At 40.2% G+C, this 17655-nt stretch overlaps 2 protein-coding genes and 1 long non-coding RNA gene across 5 annotated transcripts in view; 2 read left to right on the top strand and 1 right to left on the bottom strand.

The window, feature by feature from the left end:
• The first annotated feature begins 929 nt into the window (after window positions 1–929).
• LOC128875067 (uncharacterized) lies at window positions 930–4905 on the top strand. Its single transcript, XM_054120391.1, has 3 exons — window positions 930–1398; window positions 2022–4538; window positions 4817–4905. Exons 1-3 carry the CDS (start codon window positions 930–932, stop codon window positions 4903–4905), a joined length of 3075 nt encoding a protein of 1024 aa, XP_053976366.1.
• Window positions 4906–11496: 6591 nt separating this feature from the next.
• On the top strand, window positions 11497–16866 carry LOC128874993 (signal recognition particle subunit SRP54). Of its 3 annotated transcripts, none has more exons than XM_054120252.1 (10): window positions 11497–11635; window positions 11712–12024; window positions 12741–12917; window positions 13331–13560; window positions 14086–14236; window positions 14814–14962; window positions 15124–15385; window positions 15559–15667; window positions 15765–16031; window positions 16531–16866. In XM_054120252.1, exons 2-10 carry the CDS (start codon window positions 11947–11949, stop codon window positions 16626–16628), a joined length of 1521 nt encoding a protein of 506 aa, XP_053976227.1. In that variant the 5' UTR covers window positions 11497–11635; window positions 11712–11946; the 3' UTR covers window positions 16629–16866. The 3 variants fall into 3 exon arrangements, with proteins under 3 accessions (XP_053976227.1, XP_053976229.1, XP_053976228.1); XM_054120254.1 differs by having other exon boundaries at window positions 11561–11751; window positions 11829–12024; XM_054120253.1 differs by having other exon boundaries at window positions 11605–11751; window positions 11844–12024.
• LOC128874994 (uncharacterized) overlaps window positions 16553–17655 on the bottom strand; it is a 9960-nt gene continuing 8857 nt past the window's right edge. The window contains exon 4 of the long non-coding RNA XR_008456723.1: window positions 16553–16968. This is a non-coding gene — a long non-coding RNA (uncharacterized LOC128874994). The remainder of the gene's footprint in view (window positions 16969–17655) is intronic.

Below are 17655 nucleotides of genomic sequence, written 5' to 3'. Positions count from 1 at the left end.
ATACGAAACCAAATTTTGCTTTTTTTTCTCCTTTCGAAAATTTCCTTTTGTTCTTGTGAGTTACAAAACTGGTGCCGAAACCCGGGACTTCTATTATCGGGTTCTTATAATTTTGTTTTGTGTGTTGGTGCGTGTGAGCGGCGACGTCGTGGAGAGGCACTTGGCATGAGTTACTTGAATCGTTCGCCAGTGTTAGGGAGTGCCATGTCTACGAGGAAAAGGCGTGCAACGAGGGCGGTGGCGGTGGACGAGCCGCAAGTGAGGAAGCGTCGCTCCTCGGAAAATAAAAAGGGAGCTACTCTCCGGACACGCGGTCGACCCCCCCGTGATCTGAGCGCACGGGAGGTGAGCGCTGGCCCTTCGCGGGAGCCAGAATTGCCTGGGCGCGGACCCACAAATGTCGATGGTCCTGAAACGGCTGTGATAGGAGGCCTAGAAACCTGTCGTCTAGAAGACGATGTGCCTCGTCGTATCAACGGGACAACAGCGCCGGTCCAGGATTTCGAAGTTGAAGGGCAACCATCGACATCTGCCGGAGTGGCAGCATGTAGGGACAATAAGGCCCGCGCGCGTTTCGACAGCGTTCCTCGACAAGTGAAACAGCCTAACGTTTTGAACATCGAGGCCACAGTGGATCCGTTTGTGCGAATTTCAGAGGCGATAGAAGGGACCCTGAGGCAGTTCGTGATTCGACCATGGCAAAGGAAAGCGCCCGTTTGGCCAATCGATTAGTGTCGTCAAAGAAATTGCCAGAGTTCTCGGGAGACCCGTTGGAATGGTTTCACTTTAAGGAGGCTTTTGAACTATCTACCAAATTAGGCGGGTATAACGATCGTGAAAACGTCTCGAGATTATTCGAAGGGTTGAAAGGCGAGGCGCGCGAGGTAGTGAAAACGCTTTTGGCCACGTGCCGGGATGCGAGAGCAATAATGCAGACGCTTGAGCTTCACTTTGGCGATAAAAGACTAGTCGCGCAGAACGTAATCAACGATATGAATGCAATGCCAGACTTAGATTCCGGACGAATTACCCTCATGCAATTTTCGACAAAATTGCGAAATGCGGTAGTAGCGCTTAACGCCTTAAAATGTACAGGATACCTCCACAGTCCGGATCTGGTATCAAGCGTCGCGGGTAGAATGCCGTCTGCGTTAAAATATGCTTTTAATAGATACGTGGCGGAAATGACTGAGCCTGAACCCGAGCTCGAAATGCTGGCAGATTTCATGTTTAGAGAAGCGCAGTTCGCTGCGACTGCGGAAGTGTTTTCTTCAGGAACGTCGGTAGCCACGGGAAGGCCGGCGGGGGAGAAGGTCAAGAAGGCGGTTAGACTGGCTCGAATAGAGATGCCAAAGCGGAGCGTTGGACAGGCTCTACGGGGCTCGCGGCTAGATGCTTGTATTGTGAGAGGTCAAATCACCTTTTATCGGAATGTAGGAGTTTCGCTCGGGAAACACTAAACCGTCGCTGGTATCTATGTAGGAAATACCGCGTGTGTTATATGTGCTTAAATCCCGGACACAATAGAGAAGATTGCGATAAGGGAAAATGCCGCGAGTGTAACAAGTGCCACCATGTATTACTGGTATGCACTACTGGTATGCATACCAATACTGGTATGTATTACATGTATGCACAAGAGAATGGACGTAGTAAGGGGCTCTGGACCGAGCAGAGTCAGAGGGACAAACAAGAGTACACGCCCTACAAAATTCGGTGAGGCGGAGTCATACGCAAGAAACGACGCATGACTAAGTAGAACTCGTGTATTGCTAAAGATCGTTCCAATCTGCATCGTAGGCGAGGAAAATACTATAGAAACGTTCGCGTTATTAGACGAAGGTTCCACTGTCACCTGATAGACAAAGAAGTCTGCAAGCGCGCGGGTATACGAAGTACCTGCATAGGACTAAAATTACAAGGAATTAACGCGCGGGAGACTATCGTAATGAACAGCGAGAAAGTTGACGTCAAAGTGCGTGCACTTAATGGAAATTATTTCTTGATCTCACATGTTCTAGCAGTCCCGAATTTGAGCCTACTTGTCCAGTCTGTTTCAGAGAAGCTTGTACATTTCGTAAAATCCAGGGAGGATGTAGACATAAGACCATATATCAACGCGCAGCCGAAGTTGCTCATAGGCCAGAACAACTGGGAGCTAATCGTATCAAGAGAACTGCGCGAATTAGAAGGTAGCGGAGTTGTTTTGTCTTGCTCGTGGCTAGGCTGGATACCCCACGGGACCACGGACCAGCTGGATGCGAGTCGCGACGTGTGCGCAATGTCAACGGTGAACAGAGGACTGGAGTCGGTCGAATCGGTAGCGCAGGTTGAGGACGAGCGTCTTGACGATATGATTAGGTTTTATTTTTCTCTTGACTCTCTCGAGGTGTATCACGAAGCAAGGCCTAACAAAGAACTTGGGCGAGCGCTTAAAACACTAACCGAAACCACCAAACGTGTAGAGGGAGGTTGGGAAACGGGGCTTCTGTGGAAAGAAACTCGCCCGTTAGACGTAGACAGCAAAACTACGGCGCGAAAGCGACTCGCATCTTTGGAAAAAAGGCTAGATCGTGTTGCGGAATACGCGCGTCTTTATTATGCAGAAATGCGTCGGCTCATCGAAAACGGGTACGCGCGAAAAGTAGACAAAAAATCAAAGGGTATGAGGTCGTGGTACTTACCGCATTTTGGCGTACAAAATGTTAATAAACCGGGTAAAGTGAGGTTGGTCTTCGACGCCGCAGCCAAGACGGCAGGCGTGAGTCTGAATGATCAGCTCGACTCTGGTCCAGATTTATTGCGGTCACTGACTGGCGTTCTGCTTAGATTCCGACAACACGCGATCGCGTTTAAAGGGTACATTCAGGATATGTTCCTAAGGGTAAAGGTGAGAGAAAACGATCGCAACGCGCAGACATTTTTGTGCCGCGGGAGTGACCGTAGTGGCGAATCCGATGAGTACCAGATGACTTGTTTGGTCTTCGGAGCAAAATCGTCTCCGTGTAGTGCGATGTTCGTTAAAAATAAAAATGCAGAGACGTTTAGTGAGTGCAAACCAGTCGCGGCGAAAAGTGTGGTCTCGGATTGTTACATGGATGATTACCTCGCGAGTAGGCGAACAGTAACAGAAGCGAGGAACGTAATTCGCGATGTCGTACAAATAAACGCCAATGCCGGCTTCGCAATGCATGGTTTGGCCAGCAACGATGCACGCGCGCTGGAGACAGCTGTAACAGGGGGAAAAAGCGGGACCCAGTGGGAAACGCGACTTTGCGATCGAGGGGGAGAACGTGTTTTGGGGCTCTTCTGGGATACGCAACTCGACGAGCTGGCATTCAACGCGGGGTTGTCGAAGATTCCCGAAAGATTACGCACAGGCGTAGATAGGCCAACAAGCCGCGAACTCCTCCGGGTGATCATGTCGGTTTTTGATCCGCTAGGGTTCCTTACCCCTTTCACCCTAATATCAAAAATACTTATGCAAGATGTCTGGCGCAGCGGCATTGGCTGGGACTCGGAACTACGCGATGAAGAGCACGTCGGATGGCAATCTTGGATCAGGCATCTCCACAAAGTTCGGGCATGCCGTATACCAAGGTGCTACGCATTGCTAGGACATCGTGAGGCGAATGTCGAGTTGCACGTCTTCAGCGACGCCAGCCCGAAAGCCTGCGCGGCCGTGGCCTATTTGCGATTCGTGATCAACAATGAGGCGTCGCACGTGGCTCTCGTAATGGCCAAAGCTAAGGTTGCGCCATTGAAGCCGTTGTCTGTACTTCGTCTTGAGTTGCAGGCGGCGTTGTTAGGATCAAGGTTGGCAAAGATGGTATCAGACGAACTTAACATAAACGTGACGCGGCGATACATGTGGACTGATTCCACGACGGTACTGCGGTGGATAAAAACGGAGCCACGCATGCGTCAAGTCTACGTCGCGCACAGATTGGGTGAAATCGAGGAACTAACGCAAAGTACCGAGTGGCGGTGGGTCCCTTCGAAACTAAATCCTGCGGACGACGCGACAAAGTGGAAAAACAGGTCGTTGCACAAAAATGATCGATGGTTCGTAGGCCCGGAATTTCTGCGAGGATCGGATTCGAGTTGGCCGGTAGAAAAACCTCTGGACGAAACTGAAAAGAGAGATATCGGCCGATTGGAATTGAGAAAAGCGTTTGCGTATGTTGTGTCCATGGCGAAGATGTCACTACCTACAACCGCAAAATTCCTGGGGTGGCTGGGTCTGTTAGTTGTAGGCAGGCGCGTTAAAAATGCGACAGATCGCTGGAGGAGGAGACGTCGGGCAAATATAACGATCGCTGATGTGATTTCCGTCGAAAGCTTTTGGATACGCAGGATACAAATGGACTGTTTTGCAGCAGAGTTGGAGGATCTGAAGAAAAAAGGTAGGGTGAAAACGCACAGCAAGATTGCCTCGCTGCGACCGTTCATTGACGTACATCACTTCCTGCGAGCGAGCGGAAGGGTGACAACACAATTGGACGCGGAGTTCAGGAACGATCCAATAATACTCGACAGTAAGTACCCAGAGACTAAATTGCTAATATTTGAATATCATCGTCGTTTTTACCATGCAAGCAATGAAACGGTGATAAATGAAATAAGGCAAAAATATCACGTAGTGGGGCTTCGAAACGCGTTACGCTCATTATCAAGCACGTGCCTAATATGTCGTCTTCGAAGGAGCAAACCGCGAAGTCTGATGATGGCGAATCTCCCGCCGGGCAGGCTAGCGTATCGGGAGAGGCCGTTTAGCCACTGCAGCATTGACTATTTCGGTCCCATACTTGTTAAGATAGGCCGCCGTCGAGAGAAGCGCTGGGGAGTCATCTTTACGTGCCTTACCACGAGGGCGGTGCACCTCGAGCTAGCGCACAACCTTAGCGCCAGTTCCACCCATCATGGCGTTGCAACGTTTAGCGGCACGGCGAGGCTCGCCAAAAGTTATGTATAGCGACAATGGCACTAATTTCAAGGGTGCGAGCAGAGAGCTCCGAGAAGCGGTCGCGACCATCGATGCGGGTGAGCTGCGAAAACACGTGCTGAAGCACCGTATGGAGTGGAGATTTAATCCTCCGGATGCGGCACACATGGACGGAGCGTGTTGTATATTTAAATATTAAAATGAGATTCAATCTCTTTTATTGGATGAATATGTATTCAATATTTTGTGCTACTAGGGTATGTGAACCTGACATCCAACTGCCAAAAAATTAACTTTTTTTTACGGAAAATGACAGTGTTTCGTTTCGATTTTAGTATTAGGTTGTTACAATTTTGTTGTATTTATCAATTGATGAAACTGCAAACAAAATACTATCATTTTCCGTAAAAAAAAGTTAATTTTTTAAGTCAGGTCCTACGTTCACATAGCTTACAAGGAGACATCGCCTAGTGTACCCCGAATTATTTAATCTTTCATATGTAAAGAAGGGTATGTAGGACAATCTCTGCAAATGAGAAGGCGCGGCTCTCTTTCGTTTTCGATAAATAAATTTTTAAAAATAGCTAAATTTCGATTGATGAGTGTCAACCGTATAAGAGTCGGAGGTATTATAGAAGCAGCGTGGCACAGTCAATAGAATGCCATATTGCGAAGGCGATCTTTTGCGCTGGAAGCGGTTCGATCCCGGTGTCCTTAAACGCTACCACAGCTCGGCAGTGTACACCGTATTTTGTAACATCTTTCGCGTACAATATATTCTATATTATTTTAAACGAGTGCTGTGTTAATCCGCCCCGTCTTGCCGTGAAGACGGCTTTATCAGACTTCCTTTCCTCGCCGACGATCCACGCCCCTCTCCGCGATCCGGATCGCTAGCCGTGGTAATTTTCGCGACGTTCAGCTTCTCACGTCGGTATCTCCTAATACCTGGCGCTCGGGTTTTCCCGTAAAGGCGTGAGAAGTCGGAAAACTCTCATTTTGCACGCTTCCCGACGCGAATCGCGGACTGTGTCGAGCAATCACGTTGCAATATTAAGATTATTTTTATACAATATTGTGCAATCTTTATGTTTTTTATCGCATTGAAAAAGAAGTCAGAAAAAAGAAGGAAGAAAAAAAAGAAAGAAGAAAGTAATTGGGGAATGTTTGTTTAATATAATTAAATTGTTATTTACAAACAATAATGACGTAAGTTTTTATAAAAGCTTGTAGAAATTCCTTTCTCATCCTGACTTCTTTTTCGAAGCGATAAAAAACATAAAAATTGCACAAAATTGTTTAAAAATAATCTTAATATATAAAAAGGTAGTTTCCATAACAAAACATCATACAAACGGAAGAAAAAGTAAAAAAAAAAATAAGTGACTCCTACCGGGATCGAACCCCGTCCAGCGCAAAGCTAGAGTTTCGAAGCGACGACGAAAGTAGAAAGAAACAGTTCGATGAAGAAGAAAGAGAGACTGAGAGTCGACGTTGGCAAATGTGAGGATACGGGATCGGGATGCTAAGCGCGATTTCGACCTCAGTGAAATGGCAACAGTGTAGAGAGACGCTGTTGTGAGAACGGCAACACCACAATTGTATCGACATCACGTTAGCAGTCGTCCTCAGTAAGCGCCATCTCCTATCGATTGTCTGAACTAAATTTGTGACGTCACTTGCTCTGCATTATCGTCAAAATGGCGGAACTCGTCTTTGGGAATGTTTTCACGATTTGTCGCTTTTTGTTCTTATATTAGCATATTTTGGGTTGAATGAGGGCTCATTTGAAAGAGGAAGGTCCAACGAAAGGTGCTCTGGTCATCATTCGAGTCACAAAATCCATTTAGTAACCTAAAAATACTTCCATTCTACGGATGTGTTTTGCTCGACTTTTGTTCAACTTTGGACGCTCCTATTATTAAATATTAACACACTCTCGTTTAATCATGACCAGAGCACCCTTCGTTGGACCTTCGTCTTTCGAATGAGTCCTCATTCAGTCCAAAATATGCTAATATAAGGACGAAAAGCGAAAAATCACGAACCCCTTTTTAGGCCCACTTTTGCCGGTAATGTCACTTCGCTGCATTACCCGTGTCTATCCCCTTAAACACTACTGCATGTAGTATATATTTATATTCAAATTAGGAGCGGAATTCAAATGGATTAACGCATTGAATCAACGAACCGCCACGTACATTGTTAAAACATTCAACGTGGGTGATCAAGCGTGGGAAAGTCGAAAGTCAGGAGAGAAAAGGGAACGTTCGCTGAAAATACTTAATAGATTCATTATAGGCCGTGTCGAATCGCCGTTTTCGTTGGAATGCATTTCTTTAGAATTCGAGTCGAATTAGCTTTTGTTCCAACTCGTAAGTTCCTTGAAAATAACAGACTCGCGCTGTACCTCGGTTCGCGTTTCCGGCGATTTCTTCAAGAGGGTAATACATTTCCTTAAGGGTTCCTGTGTCTCGCTGGCGCGTTTTCTCTCTCTCTAGACTTCCGCGCTTTCCCTTTGCACATGTAGCCCTGCACAAACATGGCCGCGCGATTCCCACCTTCACCCGACTCGGGGGTGGATCCGAGATCGATGAAGATCACCGATAGAAGGAGTAAGGCGCAATCCCCGATTGGACCAGGACAACCCGAAGGGAGGATCGGGAATTTTCCGGAGAAGGGAGAGAAGCAGCAGATCGAGCGAAGATTTTTCCAGAAAGATCAATCGTAATCGAACCTCTGGGAACGAACTACGAAACGATTTTTAAACCAAACGAGTCGACTGAATAAACGTCTTTGCTTTTCCTAAAAGTATTTCAAATTTTTATTTCAAGCGTCTCTCCGGGCAGAGCGGTTCAGCGCTCCACGGGCACCTTACCCACGGCAGAAAATTCTCTATCACCGTACGACGCGTTCCGCAATAATACAACTAGAACTAGGGTAATAGACATAAATTCCTAAAGAGTACTACCAAATGTTCCTTTTAAGATTAAGATAATTCTGTTATGTACATTCTCTACATGTTGTAAGAATATATATACAAAGTGTAATTTTTACAATAAAGAGACGCACACATAGGCCCAAATCGGGCTTCAAGTGTCTTTTAATAAAAAAAAAATATTATTATCGTTAGTGTCTCGCTGTCTCCCCTTAGCGGAAATTCAAGAAACTACAAATGAGTCTGTTGAGTGTAATGCCTTTTCTTATGTGAAGGCTGAGTGCAAGTGTGAATCTGCCTTTAGGCTTTGCGCAGTTGTTCTATACCATGCGAAGCGGCATGTGTTCCGTGAGAGATTTTATGAGCTTTACAATATGTATAACATAAGTGTAATCATAAATAATATAAATAATATGCTAATTGACAAGGAGCCTTATTAGAAACCTAAATCAACAGAGTCAAATTTAAATTGTATTAAAATTATATTAACATTGCTTTTAGACCATATTATAATACACATATAATCTAAGAACAACATAATTCGTGAAATGTGAAAGGAATCTGCTCTACCAATCAGAAGAGATCACGAAGAATCACCAATCACTGTGAAAAATCATCGTGATTGAGAATGAACGCGATTGAATCACGAGCATTGAGCTCTATCCTAACTGGAGTATGAACTCCTGTAAGAAGAAGTAGAGGCGACGGAGGTCCGAGAGAAATGCAAAATGGGTGGTTCCGGTATTATCCTATAGCATATTTGGTAATTATAGAGAACAGGTACATCCTCACCGATTTCTAGGATTTTTAAATATGTTGTAGAAATCAACATTTTGAACAACTTTTTCCTATACATATAACCGTCGCTCGACCTTAGTTTCCGAGATATTTGCAAAATACCATTACTACTACTACAATGAATATTGCGTATAGCAACGCGTCCGTGACAGCGTGTGTGTAACCGTTGAGTCCTCGATTGTTTAGGCTCGGAATACACGTCCGCGTCTGTGAGTCTGTATGCGTTAACTATCATTCGTCGGTCGGCTCGTGTTTCAATCTGTTTCGAACTCATTCATACATATGAAGTAGCGCATGATCTTTATTCGTACAGTAAAAAAATGGAGGTCCGGGGGCTAGCCACCGGTCGTGAGTTTGGGGGCGAAGCCCCCAACAACAAGTACTGCAGCGCACCACACAGGTGTGTACATGGTTAGCCTGGGGGATGTTTATAGTTTAGCGGGGAGTCGAGGGGGCGCAGCCCCCCGCCTGGCAGGGGGCGGGGGGCGCAGCCCCCCAGCATGCACATAGTTTTGAATTGAAGCTGAAAACTTTTTACAAAATTTAAAAAGCATACATCTCAAAACTATATGCATGCTGGGGGGCTGCGCCCCTCAAACCACCTGCCTAACGGGGGGCTGCGCCCCCTCGACCCCCCGCTAAACTATAAACATCCCCCAGGCTAACCGTGTATACACTTGCGTGGTGCGCTGCAGTACTCGTTGTGGGGGGCTTCGCCCCCAAGCCCCCGGACCCCCATTTTTTTACTGTATGAATGAAGATCATGCCTGGCTTCCGAAATTTAAAAACCAAGTGTAAACCTAACTTAAATCTAACTATTCTACTTCGTAATTAATGTAATGGGCAAGGTTTAAAAAAATGTCATCTCTTGTTTCAATTTTCTTTATTAATGTTATCCGAAGTTGGGAACATTTCTGACATTATTTCAAAAAATTTCATTATACGATCATCAAAATCGTATTGTCGACGAAAAAAGTACTCCGCTAAATAGCCTACATAATGTGCTCGGCGAGTTCCATACTTCGGAATATTCGCTTGTACTTCTCGCCATACTCTTTCAATGTTTTGCGTGTGAGCATTTGTCTCCGGGTCAACGAAATTGAGTTTATGGTTAACTCTTAAGTGCTGAAATCCTTCTTTGTGGAGGCAATCATACGCTTTCCAACAATCGCTAATAATAATTGTACCAGGTTTGATCCAATTTCGGATCACTTCAAGTAGCGTTTCGGATGACCTGTTGGGAACTGGTACAATAAATATACGTTTGCTGGAGCGTTCTATTCCTCCGAATATCCACTGGCCAGTTAACATCCTTCCTTTATTAAATTTTTGTTTACCAATTTTGGCTTCGTCGATCTCATCAATTTCATTCTCACCTCCGATTGGAACAGAATGTTTCTCTGCCCATAGAACACACATTTGACGACAATAACTGGCCAAATCAACTGCCGTTTTCGCCGTTATTCGCAGTTCATTTTGTAGAAATTCTTGCCGTGGTGGTTTTAGTATTAAATGATAGCCGATAAAGGCACAAATGTCTTGAATAGAAGCATGTATATTGCTAAACCACGTATTACTCAATGGACTAATTTGTGAGCTGCACTGTATTTTCACTCTTTTTTTATGGCAATTTTTCGAATAATAGACTGCATTACAATAAAATATTAGCTCTTCCCGATTAAACTTCATTGGTTTTTCACTTTTACACTTAGTACAATACATCTTTCCATGAATCACTCTTTGTTCAATTAAAAAATAAATTAGTGTATCATATATGCCGCATACAATCAAATATTCACGCAATTTCATTTTTAATCCGATGAAAGTAATTCAGTATCGACGTCAGTGTTAAACTAGATTTTTTTCTGAGCCTAAACAATTGCGTAAACGGACGCGGACGTGTATTCCGAACCTAAACAATCGACGATTCAACGCTTACACACACGCTGCCACGGACGCGTAGCTATACGTAATATTCACTGTAGTAGTAGCAATAGTGTTTTGCAAATATCTCGGAAACTAAGGCCGAGCGACGGTTATATGTATAAGAAAAAGTTGTTCAAAATGTTGATTTCTACACATATTCAAAAATCATAGAAATCGGTGAGGATGTACCTGTTCTCTATAATTACCGCAAATTTATTTGTAGAGGAGGAACAAACGTACGCCGTAACATAACCTACCCGAGCATCGCTGAGCATTGTCGAGTGAGTTACTTTCAGATTCTTTTCCGCATAAAATTGGATAAATACAATATAAATTGAATTATGACAAATAATAAAATTTAGCTCTATACCAAATTGTATATATTTGTATGATCTAAATTATGGTATGTAAATTATGTATACTATTTCATTATTATGTCATTATTATTAATGTTTCTATCGTTTTATATATAAATAAAAAGGAAATAAAGTTCAAATCTGTACATAATTAATCTGTAAATAATTCCTAGAGTGCCGCGAAATTCAAACAAAGAGGAATCTGTTCTCACTCCACACATAAATTTGCTATAGGATAGTACCACCGGAACTAATCATTTTGCATCTTTCTCGGACCGGCTTCTCTCTCGCAGTTCACACTCCAGTTAGGATAGAGCTCAATGTTCCGGAACCACTCATCTTGCATCTCTCTCGGACCGGCTTCAGTGTGTAAGATGCGAAGATTTCCGACTGCAGCGCCGTCTGCGGTACAGTGAGGAAGTTTTGATAGTTTTCATTCGGTCCGTACTCTATGCAGTGATGCTAAAACTAATGGCCGGAGTATCGAAAATTTCCCCCACCATACACATACACAACTCCACGATCCGTGCGTACGTGAGCCCAGCGCTTCGGATGACTTCGGACAATTTCGAGAGTTGAGAGGGATGGTGAATATGAGCCGTTCTCTCTAGCTCTTACGTAGGAAACATAATACTTGGATGACATTCTGACATCTTTACATCGTAACCATCTGTTAGTGTTATCAATGACTGAACCTGACGTGACATAACCTATATTTTTAATCTACGTTTCATGGGTTATATTGTAGGCAAAGCAGAAATATCCTGTTGACAGCAATTATTTGTGAAGTGAGACTCGAGCAATTTCAAACAAAAATATATTTCAAAGTTAGATTAAATATATGTATAAATACTCAATTATTCAGTTCCATTTTGAACAGAAACACGGATGTGTCACCAAAGTGTGTTGGCAAAATTTGGATAACAACTGTGCGGGTATAGTTTCTTATTCTGGTCGCGTGAACGTAAAATAGCGATACCAAAATGGTTCTCGCGGATTTAGGTCGCAAAATTACATCTGCGCTTCGGTCTCTCAGCAATGCGACTGTTATCAATGAAGAAGTGAGTATTCATGCTATGAACATAACCTGAATATTTATTTTGACATACTGTGACTGAAAAAAACATTTACATAGCTGTGTGTGCGTTTTTGATTTACTGTGTTATAACTTACACGTATACAAAACAAATATGGTTTTGTTATTTTACGATGAAACATTAAATTCTAATTTATAAAAATTGTTGTGTATATTGTAATGAATACATAGTAATACGTATTATCATTTTGTTTTATAGTATGTCTCATATGTTTCAAGATAATAGATAACTTTTCATTTGCATAATCGTGATTTGTATATTTTCATTCTCGTTCTAATTTACTTTTGGTTGAAGTCTATAGATTTACTTTATGTGCAATAAGTTGTGCAAAAATTATAAAAACATAATATAAATTAATGCCATCTGGGAACATATAAACAAGCACATAATTTTGTAGCTTGTGGTAGCCCACTGGCTATACCTCGGGTATCTCGAAAATTGCTAAACTTGTATTGTAGCTACAATCATACATAGCCATAGCCCCTGAAGAATACAAAACTTGTGTTTGAGATATAAAATTAAAATTTACAAACATATTTCTCGATAATATTTTAAATTTGGTTACCTAATATCTATTCAGTAACCAAATCTATACTCGTTAATGTTAATAAATTCTCAATGAAATTTTATTGTTTGGTTGTTTTGGTTTCTTAGATTAAATTTACTAATCTTATTTGTAGGTTCTTAATTCTATGCTAAAAGAGATATGTGCTGCACTACTGGAAGCAGATGTCAACATAAGACTTGTTAAGAAACTTAGAGAAAATGTACGTCTTGTTATTGACTTCGATGATATGGCTGGGGGTCTTAATAAAAGGAGGATGATACAGAGCGCCGTCTTTAAAGAGCTTGTAAAGGTAAGTTTGGAGTATTACATCAGACCGTGGTATTAAGTAGTCATAAATAATAGATATATATAATACTGATAGTCGAGGGTGTGCAAAGGATAAAATTAAAAAGTATCTTGAATTATACTATGCAGGACAGATTACGTTCCAAGCATATTTTACACACATGAATTTTTATAATAATGATATTGTAAAATAATTTCTGTAATAGTAATTTATATTTTTTTGCATTCAACATTTATGAAATGTAAAGTCTAAACTTTATACACAGTGATATAGTAGTTTGCCAGTAAATGAATAGTTTTGGTTTCTAATATTTTAGTTTTATAAATGATAAATTGATACTTGTTACTTTCAGCAGAATTTTGTTAATGGTTAGTTGTTACAGTAATTTTGTAAACAAATTTTTTGATTTATTACAGTTGATTGATCCAGGAGTAAAAGCCTATCAGCCTGTGAAAGGACGACCAAATATAATTATGTTCGTTGGTCTGCAAGGTTCAGGAAAAACTACCACTTGCACAAAACTTGCATATCATTATCTAAAGAAAAATTGGAAAGCTTGCTTGGTTTGCGCTGATACTTTTCGAGCTGGCGCTTACGATCAAATAAAACAAAATGCAACGAAAGCTAGAATTCCGTTTTATGGAAGGTTAGTTAATGTTTTGTTAGATCTGACAAGGAACATGATTTTGGTCTACGTCACCGATTTTCTTTATTTCTACATTTATTATAGAGCACCAAAAATAAAATTTACATATTTTTCTGTATTGAATCTTGATTAGAAAACAGATTTAAGTTTGACTATGGTAGTGATTTAAAGTACAAAGCATGATTCGTGTAAGAATATTTGTTATATAATTGTACAAATGTCTTATAATTATTTTTACAACACTTTCTCTAACATGTCAACACATTTACAATACAACATATGTAAGTAAATAGATACCCATAAAATACTGGTGTTCAATTACAAATTATTTAGATTTTTAAGTTTAACTTGTATCATGTGGTAACATAAGGTGGTATTTTGTTGTTGTTTATTGTAAATTTAACTGAAGTACAGAGCACACAGATTAAGATTACACTAATATTTGAATATTTTTGTGACTGACTTTAAAGAATGATGATATACGAAAAAATAAATATAATATTTATGTATACATTTTTTACTTAGTTATACAGAAGTAGACCCAGTGGCAATAGCACAGGATGGCGTGGAAATGTTTAAAAAAGAAGGTTATGAGATCATTATTGTTGATACTAGTGGCAGACACAAACAGGAAGAGTCCCTATTTGAAGAAATGCTTCAAGTTGCTAATGCAATTGTAAGTAATTGAATAGTAATAAATACTTTGTTACTAATAATGTAATTATTAAGTGATTACTAACCGACATTCTTTACGAAAGAGTAAATTATTTTAATATTCTGTAATTTGTTCTTTTTTTATTCCGAGCAAGTATTTATTATTAAGAGTTATGAATGAAATATAGTAGCAAGTTGTCATAGTCACTGCAAAGTTATTGCATAAACTACTTTCGTCTTGCCGTTTTTCAAGCTATCTAAATTTATCGTAAGAAGCTTCACAGGTCATGTTCTTTAGCTCTGACCAGTTTGTAATAAAGCAAATTCTCAGGAGCTTTTCTCACATATTGATAGAATACTCCCTACAAAACAAACATGGGTCGTTTAATAGACCAGATTTTCATTCACTTATGTACGACTGTAAATTGTGATAGGAGTTGAATTCGCATGACTGCTTATAAAACGAAGGTAGTCTGAAGAAGGCCCTGATCAAAGTAGATATTGAATCTTAGTTTAAAAAAGCGCCACCTACCCAGTTTATAAACAAACTAGTAGTCCCAATGTACCATGCAAGATCTTTAAAGGAAAATTATTTTTAGCAACCAGATAATATAATCTTTGTAATGGATGCTACAATAGGGCAGGCTTGTGAAGCTCAGGCGAAAGCTTTCAAAGAACGTGTTAATGTTGGTTCTATCATCATCACAAAACTTGATGGGCATGCAAAGGGTGGAGGTGCTCTTTCAGCGTAAGTTCTTATGGTTTTTAAAACGGTTTCTCATACTTTATATTGCTCGTATGGTTTATTCTTGTTTTATTTGTCTTTCCTGTTTCCATGTATTCATTTATTCATTAATTAGAAACTCCTCATTTGGAAGTTTCTCATATTACGTAAGTATATTTCCATAGGGTTGCTGCAACACAAAGTCCAGTGATTTTTGTTGGCACAGGAGAACACATAGATGATCTGGAGCCTTTCAAGACAAAACCTTTCATTAGCAAATTATTGGGTATGGGCGATCTAGAAGGTCTTATAGACAAAGTGAATGAATTAAATCTTGATGATAATGAAGAATTACTTGAAAAAATCAAACATGGACAGTTCACTTTGAGGGATATGTACGAACAATTTCAAAATATTATGAAAATGGGTCCGTTTTCTCAGCTGATGGTAAGTTGTATTTTTCTAGCAATTTTTACTGATATTCCATACTTTATTCTAAAACAAATAATTATATAAAATTTTATTAACTAATACCTATGTGTCCTTTAAACATCGATGCGTTGTTATCTGTGCATACGATCGTAGATTGAAATAAATGAAGTATATTTTATTCGTAATAGGGGATGATTCCTGGTTTTAGTCAAGATTTTATGTCGAAAGGTACAGAGCAGGAATCTATGGCAAGACTAAAACGTTTAATGACTATCATGGACAGTATGAACGACTCAGGTTAATTTTTTTTGCAACTAATAATTACCCCTGATTGTGTAGAGCACATAAAATATTTATTTAAAGATAGTCTCTTAATACAAATTAATATTTATAGAATTAGACAACAGGGATGGTGCAAAATTATTCAGTAAACAGCCAGGGAGAATAGTAAGGGTAGCACAAGGTTCTGGAGTGACTGAAAAAGAAGTCAAGGATTTAATTACACAGTACACGAAATTCGCAGCCGTTGTTAAAAAGATGGGCGGTATTAAGGGATTATTTAAACCTGGAGATATGACTAAGAATGTAAATTCAACACAAATGGCAAAATTGAATCATCAAATGGCAAAAATGATGGACCCAAGAGTTTTGCATCAAATGGGTAAGCCATTTGTTAATTTTATAAATTTCTTCTTTATCTTCATTATAGCGTTCTACTAATGCTATGAATTTATGAGATACGTAGTTTTTGATAATTCTGCATTTGTTTGGTTACTAACCAGTGTGACAATGTATCTTTATTTTTTGTAATTTTTTTTCGTAGCGTTTTGTATTATTAACCGAAGTAGAATTATCTTTATTCGTTCATTTTTGTCATTATTGTTTTATCAAGTGAAACCTCCAGAAATCAATTATACATACTAGATTATACAGTATTCCTCTGTTGTTTTGAATTTTATCCTTGCTCTCTAAATCATTGTTACTGTTTACTCAGCACGAGCAATAATGATGGGCAGATCGACCTACCTTACAGCCATGTAATTAACACATTCCTATCCGTTTGTGCAATAGTGTTATACCTATATCAGATAGAAAAAAACATTCATTATCAATTAAATTGTACTTCAGTCTTCAGAAGTACTTCAATACCTTTTTTGTAGGTGGTATGCCAGGATTACAGAGCATCATGAAGCAGCTTCAGCAAGGTGCAGCAGGTGGACTTGGAAACTTAATGGGTGGTTTTGGTGGAAAATCGTGAGAGTTAGCTCAATGATGAAAAAATTCATTGGCCAGATTCACTGTCGGTCTCTGATATAATTCTTCGTTAAACATCAATAATAAAGGAGAGGAAGGGACTTCGAAGCCGTGACTTTTCATCGAGGATGATCTCTTAAACAAAAAAATAATAAAAATCTAGAGGAAATTTTATTATTTATGTTCAGAGATTTTTCTCAACGCGAAAAACAAATAAAAAGAGATTTTCTGTACTATATGTACTCCATTTGTAGTTCTATACATATTTCCTTTGATTGAATATACTTCCTCTAGGAGCATAATGACGATAACAAACTTTCCTGCTAACGATTCTCGTGTAGATCCTAGATATAAAACAGAAGAAAACGGTATAAGTTTAGTCCCACTCTTGCTTTTATTACCAAATGTGTAAATACTAAATCAGAAATTTATAATCACTCAAATCATTCAGTGGAATGAGTGTGTTTATATCAGACCCAAACCTACAAAATGAAACAACCTGATGATACAGAAATTTCAAGGAAAAAGAATTATGTACATTTTGTTTCTGCATATTAGTTAACTAATTTAAACGCAAAAATTAATATTACTCTGTCACAGTGTGTTACAAATGATGGAATCATTCCAAGTCATTTATTCATAATTTAAGTTACATTTCGTGAAAAATAAGCAAGCAACCAAAACTCTTTAGAGATAGTGTACGTTTACATTGTGTTCATGTTATAACATATTAAGCTATATTTAATACAATTTAATTTCAAAATTAATGGAGAACCTAATCGATGAATAAAATATTTGTAAATATTATTTCACTCTTTAGTGGCAATCTATAACCAAGAGGTTTCATGCAATAGCAATAGTTATGACCAATATACGGGATGACCCTAAAATTTGGGGGGTCCTTGAAAGGGGTTGTTCCTGGGGGCGGGGGGGGGGGGGTTGTTATAAATTGGGTTGGGGGGAACCCCCGCGCGGCCCCCGGGGGAGTGGTTGGGGGGAGGGGGGGGGGGGGGGGGGGGGGGGGGGGGGGG

The sequence above is a fragment of the Hylaeus volcanicus genome, chromosome 4 (assembly GCF_026283585.1).
Source record: "Hylaeus volcanicus isolate JK05 chromosome 4, UHH_iyHylVolc1.0_haploid, whole genome shotgun sequence".
NCBI lineage: Eukaryota > Metazoa > Arthropoda > Insecta > Hymenoptera > Colletidae > Hylaeus > Hylaeus volcanicus.
Note: the sequence above shows the minus strand (reverse complement) of the source record. Positions and strands in the feature narration are given on the sequence as shown.

What these genes read in the sequence shown, in the direction of transcription:
- LOC128875067 (XM_054120391.1), top strand. Translation starts at nt 930, where the DNA reads ATGCAGACGCTTGAGCTTCACTTTGGCGATAAAAGACTAGTCGCGCAG. An exon ending in GGGCTCGCGGCTAGATGCTT is followed by an intron (nt 1,399 to 2,021) that starts GTATTGTGAGAG and finishes CACATGTTCTAG; the next exon opens with CAGTCCCGAATTTGAGCCTA. An exon ending in CGATCCAATAATACTCGACA is followed by an intron (nt 4,539 to 4,816) that starts GTAAGTACCCAG and finishes ATACTTGTTAAG; the next exon opens with ATAGGCCGCCGTCGAGAGAA.
- LOC128874993 (XM_054120252.1), top strand. Translation starts at nt 11,947, where the DNA reads ATGGTTCTCGCGGATTTAGGTCGCAAAATTACATCTGCGCTTCGGTCT. An exon ending in CGACTGTTATCAATGAAGAA is followed by an intron (nt 12,025 to 12,740) that starts GTGAGTATTCAT and finishes TCTTATTTGTAG; the next exon opens with GTTCTTAATTCTATGCTAAA. An exon ending in AGAATTCCGTTTTATGGAAG is followed by an intron (nt 13,561 to 14,085) that starts GTTAGTTAATGT and finishes TTTTTTACTTAG; the next exon opens with TTATACAGAAGTAGACCCAG.